At 40.1% G+C, this 26,079-nt stretch overlaps 1 protein-coding gene across 9 annotated transcripts in view; it reads left to right on the top strand.

The window, feature by feature from the left end:
* lrp1bb (low density lipoprotein receptor-related protein 1Bb) overlaps positions 1-26,079 on the top strand; it is a 279,672-nt gene that overhangs the window by 215,844 nt on the left and 37,749 nt on the right. For all 9 annotated transcript variants that reach the window (XM_035952736.2, XM_055015178.1, XM_035952733.2 and 6 more), the window contains 17 exons: positions 4,945-5,064; positions 5,962-6,090; positions 6,420-6,542; positions 7,403-7,543; positions 7,782-7,969; positions 9,684-9,867; positions 9,951-10,036; positions 12,613-12,735; positions 15,736-15,917; positions 16,560-16,759; positions 17,132-17,320; positions 17,463-17,611; positions 17,885-17,978; positions 18,253-18,369; positions 19,092-19,211; positions 20,068-20,187; positions 25,395-25,511. In XM_035952736.2, coding sequence (XP_035808629.2) covers positions 4,945-5,064; positions 5,962-6,090; positions 6,420-6,542; positions 7,403-7,543; positions 7,782-7,969; positions 9,684-9,867; positions 9,951-10,036; positions 12,613-12,735; positions 15,736-15,917; positions 16,560-16,759; positions 17,132-17,320; positions 17,463-17,611; positions 17,885-17,978; positions 18,253-18,369; positions 19,092-19,211; positions 20,068-20,187; positions 25,395-25,511 — 2,382 coding nt within the window. The remainder of the gene's footprint in view (positions 1-4,944; positions 5,065-5,961; positions 6,091-6,419; positions 6,543-7,402; positions 7,544-7,781; positions 7,970-9,683; positions 9,868-9,950; positions 10,037-12,612; positions 12,736-15,735; positions 15,918-16,559; positions 16,760-17,131; positions 17,321-17,462; positions 17,612-17,884; positions 17,979-18,252; positions 18,370-19,091; positions 19,212-20,067; positions 20,188-25,394; positions 25,512-26,079) is intronic.

The following is a 26,079-nucleotide window of genomic DNA, read 5'->3' as shown; positions in this document are numbered from 1 at the left end:
CCAGAGGCAGCAAGAGCATTCTTACTTCTGCTTTGATGCATGCTAATGTATGCAGAACCTACTATGACAAAGTCAAGATCTCTTCAGTTTAACAGGAGGACCATAATTAAGTCATGGTATAGATTAACGTAATTTGCACACAAAACCAACAGCTCACACACATCCCCGTTCACATTCCATTGCTTTCGGCATCAAAGAAAAACACGCCGGGTGCTTTCATGTAGGTGGTCAGAGTAGCTGCTAGGCTTCATCATGATCACACATATACAAAGTAACTGGATCTAATGAATTGATTAATGTAAAAGTACTTGACGCGTGTATTTGAACTGCCGGTCTGTTGTGTTGTCTATTCCGTAGGCTGACTGTATTAGGTAGGGCATTTAGAGTGTAAGAGGTCATTCAGCAGTCATTCAGTAATGCTGTTGTTTGTATGCAGACCATTACTCCATTACATTCTCTGTCAAGTGAAAGAGCACAATTTCAATTTGCACTCATCAACACTAAATACATTCCATTTAACACATATACACATATGTTGAGGATGTCTCTTGCCTATCATTTTGTACATACACATACACATTACTAGCATGACTCCGGTAATGGCAATGTTGATGTTTGGTCTAGACTGCAATACCCATTGGATAAATCAAGATGAATTTTGGTGTCAAGGTTCATAGTACAAGGAGGATGAGTTCTAATGATTCTGATACTACCTGTACTTTTCCTCTAGTACCATCACAAAATGACACATTTACTGTCATTGAGTAGTCTCTGTAATTGCTGGATAAATTGCAGCGAGTCTGGTAATCTCTTGACCTTTCAACTTGCAAGCCCAGATGTGAATATAATATAATACACTGTGACATCATCCATCAGTTTCTGGACTCTCGTTCTGAAGTCTTGAATTTGCAAATTTATCTTGGTCTTTTGAAACCAGGAGTAAGGTGCTACTTCTGGAGAACCCAAGGACACTATACATAGTAAGTTGGTAGCAAGCTGTCAGTCACAATGTAGCCTCACCCTGAAACATACCCTGTTCTATTGTGTAGTTTCCTCTAAATGGGGTCATAAATTATAAAATGAACATCATGCTGTCTTCAAAAATTCTTGAAAGTAGTGATTGAAACCAGAAACTCATTAAGAAATTTTTTACTGGCGTAGCAAATCAAGTGAGAGGAATCCTCATTTTCTAATAGACTTCTATGCAGTCGGACTTTGTTTTGAAAACACATTAGTTGCCATCTGATGAAAGAATGCAGGTTTAAAAAGACTTTTCCTTACTGGCTTTACTTTTCAGACCCCGGGGCTTCATCTGTCTTGTATACACATGTGTATGGCCACAAGCAGGTCAAGCTTTCAAATTGGAATATCCAGTGAAATATAGTCAAATTTAAATAGTAGATTAGAATAACATAGTTTATTGACAACTCATGAGCTCTAAACAATGTATGCTAATAATTTAGGTGATCCTGACTTTTGTGTCAAAGAACATGCAGGTTTGCATTCATTTAGGCTTTAGATTTAGAACTGATCTTTCAGTTTCTGACAAAATACCAACAAAACTAAACACATCTCTACCAGGCTCAGCTGCACTCTGTATTAAGTGTTTTAAACGTGTTAGCATGCCAACATGCTAAGCATTATACCTGCTTAATATCAGCATGTTATCATTGTGGGCAAGTTAGCATGTATGGGTGTTTAGGTACAGCTTCACAGAGCTGAGGGGCTGCAGACTTCAGACTAGTTTTCGAGGGATTCATTTTGCCTTTAAACCAGCCAGACCCCATCAGTCTGACACTGATGTCATAATTAAGTATAGCAAAAATAAAATATGACCACAGTACTTACAGTAATGACAGAACTTGATGCAGATCTTGTTTCGTCTTTGTGTACAATTAAAAAGCCCCTTTGTTCTCATTTAGTCACAAACAATGGAAGGAGGCAGTTCAGTGCAATCCAGCTTTCACATTTAAAGCTTTTCGAGTTATCTGATTTATTTTCTAAATTGCCCATGAATGTTGTTAGAGAGATGCATAACACATGAATGCCATTTCCATTCCGTTATCTAGAAATGTCATTTTGGCCTGTATGAAATGATAACATCCCATGCTTCAAATGTGCGTATATCAGAGCTGATATGAATTATGCCATAATTCTTTGAGAAGTTGAAGAACTGAATAGCTTTTCCAGGACAAATAGACAATATCCCTTTTGAGTTAATTATCATATAAAAAGCTCCAGCCACTGATAATTTGACGGCAAAGGCAACATGGTTTGAGGAAAATGTCATTACATTTGAGAAATTTCAAATTCACATCTGATTAGATGAAATAGTCATTTGTCATTTCACAATGCATAATGCGCTTTTCTTCCTGTGTGAAACACTATTGAAAATGAGACATGAAAGACTTTCTTTGATACGTTTAATGTGCTGTAGACCTGCTATTTTGTTCTACACTTGAAGCAGCTGTTTGCATTTGAAGTGCAAATTCGGTATCGCACACACAGAAAGTCTGGATAATCACGGTTTCCAGATTTAGCCATCTAATGTTTATCTCGTCCTTATCTTACATCATAGTATCGGGACGTGTACATAAAGCCGGTGTGATGTACAAAGTGTGACAGGAAGGAAAGCAACGCAGTGTGAGGTGCCCCCCATCACTACCCCCCACCCTTAGTTGGATCCATAATTCCCTGTACTGTGGTTTGACCTGGAGCACACATCTCTCTTCCTTCTCTCAACATCTTATCAAAGCTCTGGCAGACTTTGCCCGGCTTGACATCTGAGAGAATGAGACCAGAGAACGGCTCCCCAGGGAGAATAGGTGACTCAGTGACACAAATTCCACACAGCTTATGAATATATTGGTATCCATTTTTGACACAATAGTTTTTGCACCGCAATCAGCAGCTCTTAGTTGACATCCAGCTGTTTCCTGACACCCGTTGAACCCTAGTTTCTTTTCAACAAATAATAGAGAATTACTTTTGATCAATACTTGAGTGCTTTGATAAGATATTTAAAGGTGCAGACGAGCAATTCTTGAGAAAAAATGTTGATATTTAACTGAGCACTCTTGACAACACTAAGCGTTCACTGTAGGTGGTACTGGAATCACTGTACAAAACTACTGATAACAAACTACAATGACCAACAGGATAGTAGATTTGTAGCTAAGCTAAAAAACAAGGTACTAGTTACCTAGCATAGCATTTCAAACTTTACATGAAACTAAATAATCTCACTGTGCCAGAAAATTTGTGTTATTTGTAGCCCTTTGTGGCCCTTTGCAAACGTATGGACAAAACCTTGATATGGTGTCACTAATGTTAGCGAGACTGTGTGTCTGCAAACTCTTGCTAACGTTGCTGTTGTGAAGCTAACATGCAGAAAGAACAAGTCCTAAAAACAGCACACCAGCTTCAAAAAGAGAATACCTGCAAATATGTTGTTACCAAGGCTGCACAGTGGTGTAGTGGTTAGCACTTTCGCCTTGCAGCGAGAAGATCCCGGGTCGCGTCCCGGCTTTCCAGGGATCTTTCTACATGGAGTTTGCATGTTCTCCCTGTGCATGCGTGGGTTTTCTCCGGGTACTCCTGCTTCCTCCCACAGTCCAAAAATATGCTGAGGTTAATTGATCATTCTAAATTGCCCGTAGGTGTGAATGTGAGAGTGATTGTTTGTCTCTGTATGTAGCCCTGCGACAGACTGGTGACCTGTCTAGGGTGTCCCCTGCCTTCACCTGAGTCAGCTGGGATAGACTCCAGCCCCCCCATGACCCTAGTGAGGATTAAGCAGTGTATAGATAATGGATGGATGGATGTTGTTACTATAACAAGCATCATAACAACAGCATGAGTTAGAAAAGTAGACAGTTAGCTGAATGTCAGTGGGCAAGTCATTTAAAGCTAACCAGTGTTGATTAGCTATTGCAACATTAGCAAACTGGACAGAATATTGACCCTTGTTCTGCTATGCAAAACATCATAAAGGAATTTAGTCAAATCACATTGTCTTTTGTAGTTTACTGAATGTCAGCATTTCAGTTTTTGCTAAATTCTGGTTACTTGAACATAAAATGTCTACTTTTTAAAAAAATTCTAAACCTGTGTTACACTTTCATAACTCTTAAGATCATTTTCAATTAACTGAGCATCTGAAATTCAGTTAACTCATGTTTTTTAAGGTTACAGCGGAGGTCAAATTTCTGACATGTCTGTTAGTCTCAGCCAGATCATAGCAGTTTATTTAAATTTTTATTCTTTGACCTTCTCCTCTTTGGCTTTTTCTCAGCTATCTTTTCTTCTTGCCAGTGCAAATATATTGTGGATTTCAGTACACTGCCATATGCCAGACTGTCACTCTCACTCCTACTGCCTTCTCCCCCCCTCTGTCCTGTGCATCAGCATGATCGCCCCCTGTTGCTGACTGGCTGGAATACTGTTGTGTGGCACAGTTCGAGCCACTTTGTCTTTTTCCCATTTCCAGGGAAGCCAGCCAGGACTGTGTACCAACACACAAACACAGAACGAACAGCTAGCGAACCTCGAGGAGATATTTGCTGAATTTGACAAAAAATATATTGGATTATAGTCGCTGACTGCACCTTTAATCTAGGTATTTTCTTTGTGTTCAGTTGATTTTATTTTATTTCACTGCACAGTAACTGGGAGCATTCATCAGATGTCTTCTTTTGTGAGAGAATAGGGGAAAAAAGTACTATTTACAATGTTTGTGAGGCAGCTTTACTCATGAGGGCTGCTAAGCAGAAAATCTGCAGAGAAAAACAAGCAAGCCAAGGGGCAAATAAATGGTAGCCCGCTTGTTGTGTTTTGATTAAAAATGTTCTGTCCCTTCTACAGGGTATGGCGCTTTTGTTGTTGGTTCCTCCTCACTTTGTTTGATTTATGGCATTGAAATTTCTCTTCCACTGCCTTCTACAGATTCCTCATGCTTGTGGAACCAGTTTGCCTGCTCGAAGAACAAGTGCATCGCCAAGCAATGGCTGTGTGATGGGGAGAATGACTGTGAGGACGGTCTTGACGAGAGCGTACAGATCTGCGGTTAGTGCCCTTTGGTCATCAGGAATATGCTGTTGGTATAAAATGTTGCGCTCGCTGTATTGTAGTAGTTTCATGTGTTCCTCTAGAAGACATGGAAAGGAATGGACAGAAATGAAACAATCTTAATGAGGCAACAAATGAGACCATAGGCATTTCTGATAATTCAAGGGAGCACTGAGGCAAATAGATTTTTTTTTCAGCACTGAAGCCCAAGAGGCATAGCAATTTCAATGGGGCAAATGATATGTGTGTGTGTGTGTGAGTGTAATGAATTCTACAATAAAACAAAACCAATCCAACCACAATAAAGAGAGTGGAATTGTATGAACGCTGATTGGTGTAATTTGATTGTAATGATGGTGAATATTAATGGAATGGTCCAAAGATTTCTCAGGTGTAGTTCTTGTCAAAAGCAAGATGTGCATTTTGGGTCCGCATGCCTAATTGAAGTACGGTGTTTACCTTTTTTTCTTAGTGCAGCCAATTTGTCTTCTGGTCTGTTTTGCCTTAAAGGGCAGTCCTAAGATAAAGGCAATTGCTGACTCATAGAATTCAGGTAAATAATTGTTATTCACAAAAGCAAGGTCATTATGTGTTAGTTCTGCACCAAAAAATTGCTGCACAATGAAAATTAGAGTTTCTCGGGGTTCATAAAGGGAGTATGAGTTCAAAATCATACCCGAAATTATATCTAATATAGTCTGATATATTCTGTAAGGGCAGGACGAGGTGCTTTGATGTATTGAAATGACTCGAAAGCCTTTGCTGATAACAGAAGGCAACATCCTAACAAAATTTTAAAAACAGTTCTTTATACTGTTTTATCTCTGTTGTACATTCTACTCACTGTATTGACTGGCTTTTGAAAGTACACCATGTGTCCTGTTTTCCTCTCAGGTGCAGTGACTTGTGCCCCAGGGCTGTTCAGCTGCCCTGGCTCTTACGCATGTGTTCCAAAACGTTGGCTCTGTGACGGTGAAAGAGACTGTCCTGACGGGAGTGATGAGCTTTCTGCAGCCGGCTGTGGTAAACTCTGCCTTCTTTTATCGCAAAATATTGAATAGCTCATTGCAATTTATTCACAAGAAGAAAAACAAAACACATACATACAGTGAGAAATAGTAAATAATGTGAATTTTTTTGCACAGCTGCAGCCTTCGCTAAGCGGTGCAGTCTGGATTGTTTCTGCTTTGATTTAAGCCTACTTAACTATGAAAAAACAACAATTAGAAAACACAGAGACCAGTGGATTAGCATACGGCTTACGTTATGTTGGAGACATATTGCATGCCATGCTGAGAAGGAAATGTTTATCCATTGATTAGCTCTTGAACTCTCTTCTTTTCGTGCATCAGCACCCAACAACACATGCGATGACAGCTCGTTTCGCTGCCGCAACAAGGCATGCATCCCCCAGCGATTCGTCTGTGACCACGATAACGACTGTGGAGATGGATCTGATGAGTCACTGGAATGTGGCAAGTAGATTTATCTTGCTTGCTTGCACTTGATATTCACCAGTGGGATGTGAATATGCTCCCATTAAAAGCTGCACAAGGAAAGTTTGAAACACAAAGTTTACTGAAATAGCAATGGTGGACAGATTTCCAGTTTGATAGATATATGCGACAGCTTCAGCAGCTGAAGAAGAGCAATGAGACCAAAATAAAGTCAAATCGAAATATGTGACCACAGACTGGTATGGACTCGCAGTTAAACCATTTACACTCATTGCTGATCGCAAACCCTTTATAGAACCATACTGGTCGTGTAAAAACCAGACACATTAACATATTAAAAAAGAAAAATGGCTTTGGAGGACTGTTTTATATAGTTACTATATTGTCCGGACCAGCTGTCTATGAAAGTTATACAGTACTATTATTAGAAGTGATGGAATTTAGATTTTTCTTTATATTGATAAATTTGAGTTGTGAGTAGCCTGAACTTTTTAAAAATATTAACGTGCTATTATGCTACTTGTAACCATACTGTTCAGCTGCTTTTTTTTGGGCTTTAACAATTCGCAGTGTCGAAGGAACTCTCTGTTGCAGCCCTGATTTATGATGACTGGCTGATGAAATATGTGTATTTGTACTTGAAATATTGGCCACTGCAGCTGTGAACGCTATTATACCTCCAGATGGTGTGAATTGTTGATCAGCAATGATTCTATATACACTATGAGGGTGCATCATTATAATATGAACAATGGCCATAAAAATCTTGCCTGTGCTGCTTTATTTTCCATAACTGACACTTCACTGTGATAAAGCTACACCCCGATACAAAGCTATGACGCTGCCAAGTTAACTTGAAAGTGTCTCTCTTGCTTCAGTGTATCGCTCCTGTGGATCGGGGGAGTTTCGCTGTGGGGACGGCCGCTGTCTTCTCAGCTCTCAGTGGGAGTGTGACGGCTATGCGGACTGTCCCGACCACTCTGACGAACTGCCTCTGAACCTCAAATGTCTGGCTGCAGGTAAGACTGTTGTTTGGCTTTCAGCTGGAATCTCTTCATCAGTGTCACCAGCACCGCCGCTCTTCCAGGAAAGTGGCGGGTACATATGCCGGAAACAAAAAGGCGGCACAACAAGAAGAGATTCCCCGAGAAGGAATTAATCTGTCAAGATCCACTTTCAGGTCAAAAACGTTCCCCCAGCTTTCTTGAAGTATTACAGGGCGTTGTGCCAGTGACAGTCATGTCTTGCTCTTTTCAGGAAGCTTGTGCAATGGATCCTTCTTCATGTGCTCCAATGGACGCTGCATTTCTGAGGGGAATCTGTGCGATGGGAGAGATGATTGTGGAGACGGGTCAGATGAGAGGAACTGCAATGTGAACGAATGCTTGAACCGCCGAGTCAGTGGGTGCACGCAGGACTGCCAGGATCTTCCTGTGGGGTACAAGGTAAGTGATTGTTTGACAGCCTCAAAGTGCATTCTCCATCAATTTTTGGACACAGTTCTGATAAAAGAGTAGTATATCCAGCTAAAAGTTAAAGCAAGCAAGAGTGCAGATGGGCGAGATAACAATTGGAAAAGTACAGAACAAGAGACTAATGAAAAGAAAACCAACATCAAGGGTTTCCGTAAGATGTTGGACCCCCACATTCCGCTAGAACAGCTTTAATGCTCCTTTGTGTTGATTCTCAAGATGTCTGGAGCTCTGCTGGGGGGATCAAACAACATTCTTCCAAAAGATATTTCGTCTTTTGATGATGGTGGTCCAAAGTCTTCCATAGATGTTCAATTGGGTTGAAATCTGGTGACTGAGAAGACGATAGCATATGGTTCACATAGTTTCCACTGTGTCGTGGAATCGTGGGTATTGTCATCCAGGATAAGACCACTCCCATCAGGATAGAAATGATTCATCATAGGATAAAGGATCCAGATCCTTTTACTGTAGCAATCAAGGACTCAATTTGTCACCTGTCTGTATGTACAACAGTAGAACAAAGTAATGCAAATGTACACAGTGAGAGTTATTTGCAGTGATGATTCACAGCTATAATGTGGCCTACTTCAGACAGTGTGACATGCATTACAATATTACATATTACTACTAGTGTGAGATTTTATCTGAGAAGCAGCAGTTGTAAGCATTAACATCATTTCCAATTCAGTAGCAGGTAAAAAGTGAAGCCTATTTTAGTAGTAGTGTGGACATGAATGATTAATGCCAGATGATGAATCAAGCCTAACTCTGCACATCATTAAAAGACGGGTAGGGGCATATATACATGTAGTCTCTCACTTTTTGAATAACCTTGAAAACTGTAAGGTGAGTTTAATGATATGCCAACAATGATCTAAGCTCCCTGACTGTGCCGTGCGATTGCCGAGCAATGGTGGCATGTGATGTTAGATATGAATCCAGGTCAAGGCCACAACCGCTGAAGTGTTTCAATGGTTGTCCCTGGTGTCAGACCGTGGTACTTTTGTGCCTCCATCCCTGGATTTTCCTCTCCTGCTCCTCCACAAGATGGTGTTTACTGCATCAGAAAAGTGGCTGAAAGCACAGAAAAACTCCTCTTCGTTGTCATGACGGAGGCAGAGCTGGACAGAGCACATCACTGCAGACTCTTAGCTCATCCATTTGTGACCCGACCAGGAAGATCAGCAGAAAGGCCCTCAAGGTTATAACTTTGGATAAGAAAGGGATTTGCACTGGGTTCAGAGCAGCTGATACAAGCACTTTGAGTTATTTTTTGGGGGCCTGGTCACTGATGTGAGATGGAACTTTTGAGCCCAGAAACAGTGTATCTGTATCCTGGCTTTGATGTGATCATACATGTATGGTGCTTGGTCTGAGTGCATTTTCATTGCTCAGTTGCATTACTTTGAGAAAACTATTTTGGAGTGTAAAATATATTTGCTCTCAAATTGCTGTGAAAATACAACTTGCACTGCTTTTATAACATGATGCATCATATACGGAGAGAACTCAAGTGTAAAGTGTTTTCAGACATTTTACATAGGGTCATAACATAGAATTTGAATCATTTGTGTAACATTTCAGTAGTACAAGTGGCACTACAGCTAAACTGATGCTTTGTCCGGCGTTATCTGCATTCGTGATTTTTTTTCTTCGAAGTTTTGATTGTGTTTTATATGTTCAGTGTAAATGCTGGCCTGGCTTCCATCTGAAGGACGATGGGAAGACCTGTGTGGATGTGGATGAATGTATCAGTACACTCCCTTGCAGCCAGCGCTGCATCAATACTTATGGGTCCTTCAAGTGCTTATGCGTGGATGGTTACGAGGCCTTGGATCGCAACCCGAATACATGCAAGGCTTTGTCAGGTTAGGTGTTTTTTTTTCATTTCTCCATTTGCAGAATTTCAATGCTGTATATGTCCTCTAACACTCCATGTTCCTCATTACAGCTGAAGAGCCCTTTCTCATTATGGCAGACCACCATGAAATACGCAAATTGAGTGTGGATGGCTCAAACTATACCATCTTGAAGCAGGTAAGTGATCGTCTTCAAGGATTAGTGTTCGCCATTATTAGATCGGCATACTGCTAAGAGGCAGACAACAGATTGCCAATGAAATTACTATCTTGTCCTCTTTTTGTGTTTAATTTAAAATCTCCCTTGCCTCTTGTATCTAATCTGCCAGGTATATATTGAGGATGTATGGGTTTAAGTGGCTGTTGTTTGAAACTTTTGAAAATTTAATGACAGATTAATTGTATTCACCTGCTTAATGTGTGGAGAAATCACGCCCTTGCAGAGAATATCTAAAGATAAAGTGATACTACTTTCAGTTGTGAATGCTTTGCTTTGTAGTGCAGGAATGGAGGATAATTCTGTTGAGAAATAATGATCGTTTGTTATTGTGTGCTGGGACAAATTTATCATTATCACAGTGAAAGAAAATAATATATTTCAGACTTAAATAAGGCAAATTTGTATAGAAACATTGCTTTACAGATCTCAGACACACCAGATTCAGATGGACAGAGAATCCATTTTCACTGGAAAGTATGTCTTAATGCACTAAAAATGTGAGACAGATGCTCTTCTTAGCCCCAATGAGGTGTTTTTCTAAGCTAGTTTCAAGTATGAAAACAGTGCAAAAACCTCTGTAAAGTACTATTCTGTTAAAGTGACATGTCTGCTGTCCATTGTGATTTCCCAGCCCCCTACTATAAGGGGGAAAAAAAAAACAAAAAAAACTGGCAATTCTGGTTGGCAAAGAGCAAAGTCACCCTATTCAAGACCCCATGGAAAAGCTATTTCAATCATTTCTGGGACTCATCACTGCTGCTCCAGGCAACGCTTGAATCTGACTGTTGATTATCACAAATGGGTGGCTGTGATTTACTATAAATCACCTTTCGGGTATCCTGTAGGCTCCTCTCACTGTCATATTAACCTCTCGACTCGATGCACTCTACTCTCTGTATGGGAGTGCTCATCAGCCACAATTCACTTAAATCACTGCATGTTAGCAGCAGCTGACCTCCACTTACTTTACCACACTATTACATACACCATTCAGATTAAAGGTACCATGATATTATGCAAAAATTAAATAAACCAAGCGCTCCCTATATGCATTGCTTTTGCTTTTAGCATAAATTTTTCTTCCTGCCACAAATGCCACTGACTCATAATATCATTGTTTCCCTCCGACACATTATTCAATCCCACTTTTGGCCTGCAGCTAATTAGAGTTGAAACATCATGCTTGGGCTTTTAAAGAAGCCAATTATCTGCTATGAAATTCTTACATAAATTAGGGTCCATGAGATTTCATTTTAACTAAACAACCCAAACATAACTAATGGAAAGGAATCAGCGATTTCAGTTTACACAATATATGCATGAACAACTGTAGTGTTGCAAAATTATTTTTTGTTTGAGTTTCATGTGAAGTACAGCATCAGCAAGCTCCAACATGCCATCAACTTACAGCCGTTACTGTAGAAACTATGACCCAGTTCAAAGCTGGGTTGGTAGCCAAAAGCCAGAGCAAAATTAGTTGACCATCAACCTTTGGTGACCACAGTCATTGCCTTGAGGTTTTACTGTTTGACTATTTCAGAAAGACAAAGAGTCAAATATGTGGACCAAGAAAGCAGTGGGATGGTAGTAGTGCTGTCAGTTTGGTATAAAGAAACACAGTTTAAAACACTTTTATACTATTTATAGATTGATTTTTATCTAGTTGGGTTTTTTTTTTGTTTGTTTTTAAATCAGATTCAGTTACACGTTTTTGATTAATTTCATAGGTACTAAACTGTCTGCGGGGAAAATGAGTAGAAAATGCAGTCATTTCCAGAAGCACTGATGAAGGGAGGCATGCAGGTTTCATCTCTATAGCCGATGCTCGGAATGGAGAAAGATTCCCCCGAGGACACTTTGGCGCCAGTCTGTGAGGGTGTTGATGATCTGATGAAGATGTCTCATTTCGCCTGTCGGATTATCTGACATCTTTTCTCGGCGCCCACAGTGTGAGACAGCAGGGTGGGGGCACTTGTTTGGTGAGCAGCTCTGTCTGACTGACAGTGGGGTCCTGTGAGCATGACAGAGAAACAATGTACCTCACTCTTTTGCTTTGATAGGACTGCAACTTGCTCTCCTCTCACTCTTCAAATGGTTTATGTGTAACTGAAAGCAGGGGAACCTATGGGAAAACCACCCGAATCAATATCACTGGTCTGGCAAAGATACTGTAGCAGTTGTGTTTGTATTTTGTTTTTTTGTTTTTTTCATTTATTTCCACTTTCCAAGGCATCTGAGATTGTTAGTTCAACATAACATCTATCAATAATCCGCTGGTGAGTTGCACATTTTAAAATATCCTTAGGTGCATTTAAATATACAAATATATCTCTTGGATATACTGTATACACAAATAATCAAAATGTAGGGACAGTGGTGTTTGGAATGTAATAATTATATTTTTCTCACACTGTTGCATACTTTTGTTGCCAGTGAAAGTTAATATCTCTACCCCCCGCAGGGAATTTTGTTTGTTTGTTTTTTAACTAAAATCATAATTTTATGTCCTGGTGCTCTCTCTGTGTAATCTGCAGGGCCTCTACAACATCATCCATCTGGACTTTGACTACAAAAAGGAATTTATCTACTGGGTGGACTCAACCAGGCCAAGCGGTCGAAAGATCAACCGAATGCGCCTCAATGGGAGTGACCTCAAGGTACCACAGAATTTAGTTGTTGGGACTGTGTAGACATGGTGCCTCGTACCACTTTACTTAAGATTCATTGCCTTTATTTCACTTGCCTCGTCTCCAACCTGTATTTATCCATTTTTCCTCGCTCTGCCCAGCTCTGTCTTGGTAATTCATTAAAATCATGAAGCTGCAGCTCAATAGCAAGTTTTTCTATTTTGAAGAAAAGCCTTAGAAAAACCATGTGTGTTGCTTAAGTAGCTTATTAGCACTGCTTGGCTGATGATGGTTGCCTTTTATCCTTTTATCAAGTCAACATTGTGGACTTTTTTAATGTCAGCAGGCAATGACCTGTGTGCTTAACAGCACTGAATGGCTGCTAGTCATAATAGAAATGGCTTTCAGATGAATGTTACGGACCTAATGATACAATGGTGCTCTCTGGTATAATCACCAAGGTTCGTTTGGGTCATGGGATCGGAGCCCAGACACAGGGGACAGTGGGACATCAACAGAACACCTGCTGGGCCCCCATGCCTCATCTCATTAGCATTAGTGTGTGGGGCATTAGGCTTATTCAGCTCAATTACTTCCACAGTCTCTGCTTGAGCCACTGCCACAGCTTAGCGAGAGGAAAAACTGTCTGAGACACGGATCCAGGAGCTTTTCACATCAGGTTAATGAAAAGAGTCACTGATATTCAGCGCTACTAGCATAGGTGTGCTATATGAGAAAGAGAAGAGATAGGGGTGCAGAGAGGATTTCTGCAGATTTTTTACTTTCATCACCCACAATACTTGACCAGTGCAGAGATTAATGGAACTTTGCTGTTTATTTTACAAAAATACAAATGCATCTATTTCACCATATCTGTTTTTAAAAATAAACTCAGGAAACATTCACAGCAGGTATTGTGATAATAGTTCTCTATTATAAGTAACTGAGTTTATTTTCAGTACTTTAAGATATCCCAAGTCATCATTGTTGAAACAGTCACTGTTGCAACTATAGCAACTTCCCAGTCAAGTTGCTATAGTGACAAAAAGTGTGCGTTTGCATATGTGGAAAAGAGAAAATATCATGGTATCTTTGATGGACCTTGTCCTCAGAAGAACTTACAGCTCTGTATGAACATGTTTTACTTGAAATGAAGCACTTGTTCGGATTGTCTAGATAAAGTCAAGCAGAGGGACTTTATGGAACGAGCAACAACTCTTTTTGCCTGAGGAGACAGTTTTGATGGAGACGACCGCATGATGAATGACACTGTTTTGAGCTCAGTTTAGTCTAAATTACTGCTTAGAGAACGACTTAGTCTTTTGCCAAGACCATATATTTTCATTATGTTCCCACATCACATCATGTTCCTTAATGACAGATTGCACAGGTGCTGGGATTTTCAAAAATAAAGTCTGTTTTGCGGGGATTGGCTCTAGCTACCAGCTGGCACAATGATTATTCTAAACAAGTGCATTTGCAAACTCAAAAGCTAGACCATCTTATATTGATGGAGTTTTTACATAGTTCATGGATTGTGTTTACCTCTGTGAAATACTGCTTCTCACTGAGATTAGTGCAATATGTCTAAAAACATTAATAAGAGTGTTCCTCTGCTGCCTTCCACCACACTCTTCCTGTTTAAATGTTAGTATTTACATTTACCATTAACAAATATTCATACAAACAGTGCTTTTTTTTTTTGGAAAACTCATGTTTTGTGATAGAGCATGCAGAGTTCTGTTCTGACTTGTTTTTACATTGGCACCTGTTTGGAGGTGCAGCTTAGGATGTGTTTACACAGAGCAGGCAGTGCTGTGCAATTTTGGCAGTCACGTTTGCCTGAATTTGCACGTGCATGTTCCTCTGGTCAAACCGCCTCCTTGCAAGTGCAAAGAGAAAATCAGGCAAAATAACAAATAAGACGTTTTATTCACGGTGCTCTTCTTTTAAAGAAAGCTTTATATTACCCACCATTACAGTTGTAAATGTCATTAAGAGTTGCTGCATATCTGTACTGAACTATTCTTACTAATGTCAGCCACAGTTACAGCCATGATGCAATAAGATTTGCTTTATTGTACGTGTCTACAGATTCTCCAATTTTGAGTCACTAGCTACAACTCCTCGACCTGATTAAAAAAAAAAAAAGAATAAACTCCTGTGCTTTTCTTAACATTCAAGTTATTGTGGCAGCACAAAAATACCAAATAATAAGCAACTTGAAAATGGAAACACAGTTATAGGCATGCTGGTTACTAAAAATGTCCTGAGGATATTATTGCTTTCTACTGTGATGCACATACAGAAATGTCTATGTTAATGTATGAAGAAAAAAAGTGCTGCTTGCCTTCGAAAGACAATTTTGACGGCACCTTTTCATCTCATTGGAGCATTCTGTACTGAAAGTGAAGGCACATTTTAAAAAACAGCTCAGCCTATAGTCTGTAGTCATGGGTTTTTAACGATCACCCCGCAGGATTCTTTAGCAGCCTTCAGTTACACAGGGACCGTGTGTGTGTGTGTGTGTGCGTGCGTGCGTGCGTGCGTGCGTGCGTGCGTGCGTGCGTGCGTGCGTGCGTGCGTGCGTGCGTGCGTGCGTGCGTGTGTGGGTGTGTGTGTGTGTGTGTGTGTGTGTGAGGCATTACCATGACAACAGATCTCAAAACAAATCTATCCCACTCATTGCAAGACTTGTTCATTTTAGCCTAGACGCTAAGATGAATTCTGTGTGAAGTAGTTCAGAAAAATCAAAACAAATACAAATATTTGTATTTGTTTTGATGTAGGAGCACATCGTATCTCACTGAGGGCAGAGCATCTACACACTGATGTTCATGGAGTTTAAAAATGGGTTCTTAGGGAGCCAGGTGTGTTTTTTTTATTTCTGACGGAGCTACTTGTACATGGTCTTATGTTTGTTAGTGGTTAACCCATGCATGTCTTTACATTTATCCATGAAGAAATATTGAAGATTTCGATCGGTAAACATATCCACTGAAATTGATTTACTTCTACCTGCATCACTAGATAGTCCACAGAACGGCAGTGCCCAGCGCCTTGGCAGTGGATTGGATTGGAAAAAATCTGTACTGGTGCGATGCAGAAAGAAAAACATTGGAAGTCTCTAAAGCCAATGGTCTCTACCCCACCATCCTGATCAGCTCTAGCCTCAAGAACCCCACAGACTTAGCTCTGGACCCACAAACAGGGTAAGCATGTTATTGTTACTGTAAAGTTTTTTATTCCATTCCAAAACTAAATTAGGGCTTAAAGCTGGGATTGGCAGTTTCTTCTCTTTACATCAAAATGAAGAGATTGGAAATCCTGGTCTTCTCACCCAGAGTAGATGAGATACTACAAACAGCAACAAAGTCTACAGAGAGAGAGTATGTTGGTGCAGTGGGTTAGATGGCGGACTTTCATTAAGGAAAGCTAGAGCTGAATCTCATATGAAGCCACAAATGGCTTTCAGTGTGAATATTTCTTATGGGACTATTCTCTCCGAATTTCTAACTACCCCAATTTTATGAATTTCCTGTTTGCTGCTGCCTTTAATTAAACTAAACTTTGGACCAATTTATCCATATCTTGCACCTCATATAACTGCACTTTAATTTTTGTGCTCTTGTGTTCCCTGCCTTAACTCTGTTTTATCTTATTTTTTTCATCTTATTTATATTTTACTCTTTCTAAAAAATCATCCATGCATGTCTGCTTACATTATACATTGTGTTTCTTTTTACGTGCCGTTTTATGTCTTATGAAACTTCCTTTGTATTGCCTTGTTTATGAACAGTGCTGTACAAATGAACTTCTCATCCCTCTTTAAACTATGCTATGCTTCTGACTAGGTACGTGTTCTGGGTAGACTGCTGTGAACCCCCTTACATTGGACGCATTGGCATGGACGGCCGAGGGCAAACGGTTATCATTGACACAGAGATCTATAGCCCTACTGCTCTCACCATCGATTATACCAACAAGAAGCTCTACTGGGCGGACGACAACCACATCCTGTTTGCCAACATGGATGGCACCCAAAGACGCAAAGGTGGGACTAAGGTTTTGTCAATGTTAGATGAATAGTTTGACATTTCGGAAAGTACAATTACTCATTTACTTGCTTAAAGTTTATTGAGAAGACTGATACCATCAAGGAATAATACTCATTTTATGTGAACACATACTTTACCAGTAAAGCTGATTCTGATGAAATTTGAAGCTGGAGACAGCATTGATTAATATGTTATTGATTAATCTGATAAATGAATCTGTTGTGGTTGGGGCAGATGGGAAATTTCTAATGGTATTAATCTCCAGTGAAGTCTGTAATAAAGGTGCCACAATTAGTGCTCTCCTGGTTGCTAAATGGAAGAACAAAGAATTTAACTGAAGCCTTCTATGCTCATCTTTCACTTTCCAGTGTCCTATGACCACATCCAAGGAGTGATGGCGCTGACGTTGTTTGAGGACTTTGTGTACTGGACGGATGGGAAGTCCAAGTCACTACGACGTGCTCACAAGACAACTGGTGCTCAAGGGATAGAGCTCCTTAACTCCTGGCAGGCCATCAAATCCATCAAGGTCTACCACTCGCTGCGCCAGCCTGAAGGTATGAAGTCCATCTGGCGCTCATGTTAATTCTGTCCTCCCATGCCAAGCAGTGGTTATGGGCCTCCTTTCTAGTTTTCAGAAGGAAATGGTTTGTGTAATGCAGTTTCAACTCGGTCATGAACTTCTATCCTTCTGTACAGTACCCAAGCACCAGTGTCAGATTGCAAACGGAGGATGCAGCCACCTGTGTCTTCTGTCCCCGGGTGGAGAACACAAATGTGCCTGTCCCACAAATTTCTACTTGGCTGCTGACAATAAAACCTGCCTGTCCAACTGCACCTCCAGTCAGGTCGGCTCCATTCATCATGCCTCCCACTTCTTAGTTTAGTGTGATCATGCTGTTTGCTTGTTGTTTTTTTTTCTCTCCTGATCAGTACTTTCCCCTAAAGGCAAATTGCTTTCCTCTCATTGGCTTTGCTTTTCTGACATGTACTATAGGGCCTAGGAAATGGTTGTGTATCGATTTCAACTTTGGCTTTGAAGAATGTTGAAGCCAAAACAGAGAGTCGAGTAATCATTTTGACTTTTAAATTCAGTATTTTTAATGTTTTTTTCGCTGTAGTTTCGCTGTGGGACAGATGAGTGTATCCCTTTCTGGTGGAAGTGTGACACAGTGGATGACTGTGGGGATGGCTCAGACGAACCTACCGACTGCCGTGAGTACCATGTTCTTCTGAGGTTGCCTTTAAAATAGTAATAAACAAGACAAAATCATCCCCCCCTTTGGTCAGCTTCAAGGAATAATAAAATGAAATTAGGACACAATGTTTCAGTCTTTCCTGCTTATTTATTTTCAGTGTAATTACTTTTTTCATGTTTACGTGTCAAGTGCTTTATGACACTGCTTTTACCTAATTTTACAAGCTCTGTATCATTTTTTACAGTCTCTAATTAAACTCTTGCAATGTTTACTGCGCTATGCTTCAACAGCGGAATTCAAATGTCAGCCTGGCCGTTTTCAGTGCGGTACTGGTCTTTGCGCTCTTCCTCCCTTCATCTGTGATGGAGAGAACGACTGTGGTGACAACACAGATGAAGCTAACTGTGGTGAGGATGGAAATGCTCGTTCTTTTTTCATTCCTTAATCTGCCATAAATTGCTATGCTGTTTATGCAGTTTCACAGAAACCTGTCTTATCATATAAACTGCATTTCCATTGCTAGCGTGTTATTTTATTGGATTTTCTATAGATGGATTGGATGGTGAAATAATTGCTCAATCAGTTGATTAGTTGGTTACCAGGAAATTAATTAAGAGCTATTGTGATAAACCAGTCATTATTTATTAAAATGCATTTCAAACCAAAATTGTTCCAGCCTCACGAACGGTCTTTTTGACAGTTCCCTGCTAGAGCAAATTGAATATATTTGACTTTGGGAGTGTGTATTTGGGAAACCAAGATGTCAGCATAGGCTTCAGTTGTGATGGACATTTTTCATAATTGTTTTGACAATTTATAGACTAAATGATTAATTAATTTAAAAATTGTGTTACAATACAGCAACTGACTAACTTAGTTTTCACCCTTTCTGTGTGTTAGGCTTAGTGTTTAAAACCGCTACTTCACATCAGGGATTTTGTTTGGACAGAAAAGCCTGCCAGACACTAGATAATGACTCCAGTAATGAACATATTTCCATAAACTGGCAAAACTGTATGTTGAATCGCCACCAATCAGTCCTAAAATTATAGATGCTTTCCTCCGCTTGGACCAAAATAATCTTTAATTGATTCAGCCTCTCTCTGCTTCTGCCTGTTTTCCCTTTCAGAGACGTATATCTGTCTGTCAGGCCAGTTCAAGTGCACCCGGAAACAGAAATGCATCCCTCTGAACCTGCGCTGCAACGGTCAGGACGACTGTGGCGATGGAGAGGATGAGACTGACTGCCGTAAGTGTCCGCAGTATTACTTTCAGACTCATTGTCTTGAATGGTTTTATTGAGCTTTTAGACTGGGAAGCTTATGGATGTATCCCTCGTTTGATCAGTCTGTCCCAGAACTCCGGGAAAAACAGGAAAACATCGAGAAATCACAAGGATTTTTATATCTGTGATTTAAAGATGTAATCTAATGGATTAAGATAAATCACCTTAATTGTGCTTTTCTGACAGAGTTAATTTATTTCTGTGCTGGAACAGAGTATATGGAGCCATTAACATTACATAGTCCTCATTAAATATTCCAGACACAACGCTTGTTATGGCCTGTTCCTGTGAAAAGGGATTAGATGTTGAATCACACAGAGGATAAGAACAGATTTTCTCTGCAATGATGTAACTCATCAGAATATCACACCCCATTCAAGGCTTTCAGACTGCTGCATTTGTCTTGCATGTGATTGCAGGAGGGGTGAGAGCGAGGGGACAAGAATGCAAGAAAGTCAGGAGGAGAATGAGAGAGTTTAAAAAAAGCTTTAATTAAAGTGAAGCTAATTACTTCAGCCCTTCGTAGACTTCCAGCATGATTGGATGTGGTTTTGAATGCACTTGTGTAATGAACACTGCACCACTGAAATTAAAATACTATTTGAAACAATGTCAAGTTTTATAACAAGAAACTGCTGCTACCTTGGTGTAAAAGAAACACTAAAAAGGTGTGTGAAGGAGATGTTCCAGAGATGTCATGTGCTTCTTTACTGGCTGCTATAACTAAGCAACCTCGGTCAAAATAGTTCAGTTCTTCCAAAAGGATACCATGTATTTTAACCTCCTATTTTCTTGACATTTCCATTCTCTCATCCTGCAGCTGAAAGCACCTGCTCTCCAGACCAGTTCCAGTGTAAGGCCTCCATGCACTGCATTTCCAAGCTCTGGGTATGTGATGAGGACCCTGACTGTGCAGACGGGTCGGATGAGGCTAATTGTGGTGAGTTGTGGAAACCCACTTAACCAGAAACCACACCACTTCACTTATTTTCACTTAAACACGGAAGAATCTGATTAAATATGAATTAATTTTACACATGGCTTCACTCTGGTCTGACTCAGTATTTCTACTTGTTCTCATGGCCTAACTCATGGCTGAGGGAGAACGCCGTGAAGGACAGCTGTCCCTGTCATCAGCAAGAGCTAAGCGTTATGAACTCAGTTCCCCTGCCATAGGACACACACACATACACATATATACACTACTGTTCAAAAGTTTGGGGTCACTTAGAAATGCCCTTAATTTTGAAAGAAAAGCAGTTTTTTTTTAAAAGACGATAACATTAAATTAATCAGATATACAGTCTAGACATTGTTAATGTGGTAAATGACTATTCTAGCTGGAAACGGCAGATTTTTAATGGAATATCTACATATGGGTACAGAGGCCCATTTCCAGCAACCATCACTCCTGTGTTCTAATGGTACATTGTGTTAGCTAATCATGTTGAAAGGCTAATTGATGATTAGCAAACCCCTGTGCAATTATGTTAGCACATGAATAAATGTGTGAGTGTTCATGGAAAGCATGAAATTACCTGGGTGACCCCCTAACGTTTGAACGGTAGTGTATATATACACTACTGGTCAAGAGTTTTAGAATGCCCATTTTTTTTAATTGAAATTCAAATCCAATGAATTGCTTGAAATTGTACAAAGGTAAATGGTGAACTGCCAGAGGTTAAATAAAGAAGGTAAGGTTACTCAAAACTGAAAAATAATGTATATTTCAGAATTATACAAAAAGGCCTTTTGTCAGGGAACAAGAAATGGGTTATCAACTTGAAGCGGTTCTGCAGCAATGGAGGTTGATCAAGCCTTAAAAACTGGTGCTACCAAATCTTAAGTGTCCCAACTTTTCTTGATTACTTACCCTCTGTCTGCATTAAAGTAGTGTTGGAACACACCGTGGCACCATACCCTTCAGAACATTGTTTGAACAGTATTGTACTGCAGAAAGTAGTGTGTTGCTATAAAAATGGTGAGGAAAAGGCAATTAACAATAGAAGAGAGACAGACCATCATAACGCTTAAATATGTAGGTCTTTCCTACAGAGAAATTGCGAAGAAAGCCAAGGTGTCAGGGAGAACAGTTTTCAAAAGGCACTCAGGATCTGAGGGAAACTCTGACAGGAAGAGTTCTGGAAGACCCAAAACCACAACAGACGGCTCACAGGACAACAGCTTAAAGCACAGCTTAATAGTGGTTGTAGTAAGAAGTCTCTGTTTCAACTGTGAAGAGAAGACTTGGAGCTGCAGGTCTGACAGGTCGAGTTGCAGCAAGAAAGCTTTGCTGAGACGCCAGAATAAGAAAAAGAGGCTTGCCTGAACCATGAAACACTGCCAATGGACTACTGAAGACTGGAAGAAGTATTATGGACTCATGAGTCAACATTTGAAATGTTTGGTTCATCATGCAGGGTTTTTGTACGCCGTGGAGTAGGCAAAAGGATGGTTCTTCAGTGTGTGACATCAACTGTCAAACATGTAGGAAGAAGCGAGATGACGTGGGCCAAATGTGCCACACATTAATAGTAACTTCTGCAACAGAGTTGGGAAGAACTTTCTGAAGAGTATTTGATTTCCATTGTGGAAAGAATGAAAGAAGTGTTTTCAGCTGTTATGTCTGCCAAAGGTGGCTCCCTGAAATATTTATTCAGTCATGAAAAATGATGCATGGTATTAGCTGCCCTGAATTGTACTCTTTTGTATCTCGTTCCTTTTGTCTTTCGTTCTGACTTACTTAAAATGTTCAAAAATATAACCAAAGCACCAGTCCAGGATTCATCTTTGTTTTGAGTGAAACGATTGTCAGTCTCAACAGATTTTTTTTATCTAATTACAGGTTTATATGGCCAGTTTGGTGTTGCGTTTTAAACCTTAGACTGAGTAGAATTAAAGTACAAAATAAAACATTGCTGTCATATAGACTGGAACTTGAGCTGCTGTCAGTCTACTGTGCTGTGACAAAAATATTTCAATGCTAAGTGATGATATTTTAATATTCTACAGCTCATTAACATGCCAATGGCCATGTATAGTACTGGGCTAACATGATATTTCAGATGTCCCTATGGAGAGCTATATAATTAGATTTTTCACGTCTTTGTCCCTCATGGTGGCACAGCAGTTTGGTACTTGTGCATCATTGTGATATTTTGGTGCGTTCGGTGCACAGGTGGGAGAAGAAGAGGAACCAGTGTGGGGTTCATTGAAGTGATGTAACATAAAGCAAGCTGCTGGAGTTTTGGTGGAAAATATGTCCTAAGCTTTGAACCGAGAATCAGTCTCAGAACCACATCTGTTTCTGGTGCACCAGTGATGGAATAATGCCTTAACATGTTCAAAATCAAAATCATTCAAATGCAACACTTCCCAACCAGCAGATACTTTTAAATGAGCACACGCATTATTTTGTCATTGTGTTTGAAGCAACAACTGTCCGCATTGATCTATAATTGAGTGTAAGTGATTCTTACAGTATCAGCAGCAGCTTTATACTGCGTGAAAAGCTTCTCATTCAGTTCGATACTATCTATCCAGCTATCTGAAGCCAGAGGGACACATATGTTTTTAAATCTGCATTCTGTGATGTTAGAACTTCCACACCAGAGCACAGTGTCATTATGCACAACCATCTATGTTTACCTTTATTAGATTTTATGGAAATGACAGCAGGGTGCTGACCAGTCACCAGATTTAATACTACACATCTCCGTCAGCAGTCCATTGTGTCATTGCCACAGTTTATTCTTTTTTAGCACTTGCATCATGGTGCACATGCAGCTTCATTTTAAAGTAGGTATGAAACCTTGAACTATGGAATTGATGTGGGCTTCATCAGCATGTTTTTATGTATATAGGACTGTACAGTGGCTGGGTGGTTAGCACTTTTGCCTTGCAGCTAGAAGTTCGCTGGTTCGCGTCCTGGTCTGGGCCTGGGATCTTTCCGCATGGAGTTTGCATGTTCTCCCTGTGCATGTGTGGGTTTTCTCCAGGTACTCCAGCTTCCTTCCACAGTCCAAAAACATGCTGAGGTTAACTGATAACTTTAAATTGTGTGTAGCCCTGTGATGGACTGCTAAGTTGTCCAGGGTGTCCCCTTCCTGCTGGGATAGACTCCAGCTCTACCCGTGACCCTAATGAGGATTAAGCAGTGTATAGATAATGAATGGATATGTGTATATATTTGTATCATCTTCATCATTTATAAAATAAAAAAAGAAATACATCCACAGCATCCACCTCTGACAGCAGATGGAAGGTGTTGTGCGTTCGGGTCATGCTGCTCTGCACCACTCTGACTGTAATTTCCTGCAGAAGCCTTTTTCCATTTGTCGAGCTGTTGACGTCATGTGCCACTGTGATTGTAACAGCCGTTTCAGAGCAGCGAGACAAGTGATGTGACCGGATAAAAGTGAACACCATCCCATTTATATTCCACTTCATCCAGCCCTCGTGCTTTGATGTTTGATGCATTATGCTTCTTCCCAGTATTCCTTTGTAAAAGAAAAAAAAGGGAGTTTTTCTTCTTTAATGCCAATTAACTTGCGTAGACCTTGAAGTATCACTGAATTAATGTTTATCCCACTTTGTGTAGGTCACTGATGACTTTAGCCCCTCACACTGTTTTATCTGCTGTATTTGTCAGTGTCATCTGATAATTGATCACCAAAAAGTTCTCATCACTTTAGAGCAAACAGAAGACATAATCCTGCTTTAAAGGTGTTTTATTTTCGCTTTGAATTTCCTCAGACTGTTTAGGGAAGTTTTGCTTGTTAGCTTGGTAATGAGCTCTGACTTTACAGGGAAATATTGCTTTTTTCCCGTGTCACATCTTTTAAAATGCTTTAAGTGACTGAGCCGCTTCCTAATGAATCACTGCGTTGTGTCCTCTGCTGCTGCACTCAGCTTTCCCTCCTGATTCTTTCCTCCTGCTGTCATGTTGGAAAGAGATCCAGGCAGAATGTGCCACCGTCGTCATTTGCCACATCTTTTCCCTACGTGATGACAGCACTACCTTGGCCATTATCCCTGATGGTGTCTGCATGGAAAGGACTTTTTAAAAGGAAGCTCTCAGTTTGACTTTGAAAACCTATTCTGAGGCAATATCACAGGAGCAAATGTCAGAGCATCTGTTCTTTTTGAAACAAATGCAGATATTTTGAATAATTCTAACTCTGGCCGTTGATGGTCAACAGTGGGATGCCTGGTTTGATTTTTAGACTGAAATACTTTTCCCTCCATAATTTCTGCAACAGCAGCTGCAAGCTGCCAAACCAAATTCCAGACAGAGTCAGTTCAGAATATGCATAAGTAATAAATGGAGTCAACACAAAGTGCATTGGGTGAGTGGCAGTTTGCAGCCTGGATCTAAATTCCTGCTCACATCTCTGAATTTTTCAGTTTAATTAATTCTGAAGACATTTTATGTTTACTGTTGAGCACAAAGTCTGGGCATCAGTTTGCATTTGGCTAAGGTGAACACAGTTTTCACACCTTGTGTACTGGCTGATGCATGCATTGTATTTATTGTATATCAAGAATATACCGTTGGGATATTTTCCCATTTTCTGTTTGCCTTTTTTATGTAAAATATTTTCTGAGCTGCTCTCAGCACAGCGAGATAAATCCCAAGTTAAGAACAGCATTTGGTCCTATATGATTTATTAGTTTCAATTTTGTGCTCACGCATGTTGTAAATAGAATTGTTATTTATTATTACATATTATAATCAATTTGATAAATGGTGGTAACCAGCACCGTCACTAAGCTTCTGTCAAAAAAAGACAGCATTTAAAATATCACTACCTCAGTTTGTGGTACATCATAAGCCAAAGCCGAATTTCTCCGCATTTGTTGTGTTCTGAAATGATCCCAGATGCTTTCTTAAAGAAGGCTCTATTTTGCCAACTTCATGTCACAAATTCTGTTGAGGAAGTTTGGTAGCAAAGTCAGGTATTTCATCTTATGGTGTGTTAGCCTCTTGAGTGCGTGCTGTGTTTTAAACTCGGTGTCAGACTTACTCAGGGAAACCCCGAGGAAACGATGATTACACGTTGAAAATATGATAGCTAGCACGCTATTAATATTCATGCTCTTTGAAGCCATTTTCATCTTCATGTTTGTTTGCTCCTGATGAAAAAGATGAAAAGACCTGCGGACCTCATGAATTCCGCTGTGAGAATAACAACTGCATCCCAGACCACTGGAGGTGTGACAGCCAGAATGACTGCGGAGACAACTCAGACGAGGAGAACTGCAGTGAGTACCCGACTCCTTCACTTTCTGTTCACTCCCTTTCTCCGTTTATGTCCTCTTTTGACATCCTACATGCACAGTGAAGACACCTGACTGCCCCTCACACCACCTCAACCACCTCATCACCTCTCTTTGTGTACACACAGTTAGTGAGTGATTCTTTTCACTATCCAGTCAGCCAACTCTCTTTTTTTTAAGCATGCTTTTATTGTTTGTGCTGTTTCTCTGAGAGTAATGCTCGTCTTAATCTACACTCCTGAGCTCATGGTACTCTCTCCTCTTTGTAATGTATTTATTTACCATATTTGTAATTTACCAAGCTCATATTCCCTTTTGTTTAGATATTCATCATCGTTTTTGGAAGAAAACTTTTTACTATTTACTCAAGAAATGACACTGGTGACCCACCTTGTTAAATTCCACTTTCTCTTGTGTAATCAAGTCCTTGTATGTGTGTTTGTGCGAGTTCAGTTGTTTGCCCGTACATTATGTGAGTATGTGCATGTCTACTGTGGGCTTTTGCTGACTATGCATAATTTACGTGATTTATTAGATGCTTATTCCCCATACC

This window comes from Amphiprion ocellaris, chromosome 11 (assembly GCF_022539595.1).
Source record: "Amphiprion ocellaris isolate individual 3 ecotype Okinawa chromosome 11, ASM2253959v1, whole genome shotgun sequence".
Classification (NCBI taxonomy): domain Eukaryota; kingdom Metazoa; phylum Chordata; class Actinopteri; family Pomacentridae; genus Amphiprion; species Amphiprion ocellaris.
The sequence above is the reverse complement of the archived record's forward strand: the minus strand, read 5'-3'. Positions and strand labels throughout refer to the sequence as shown.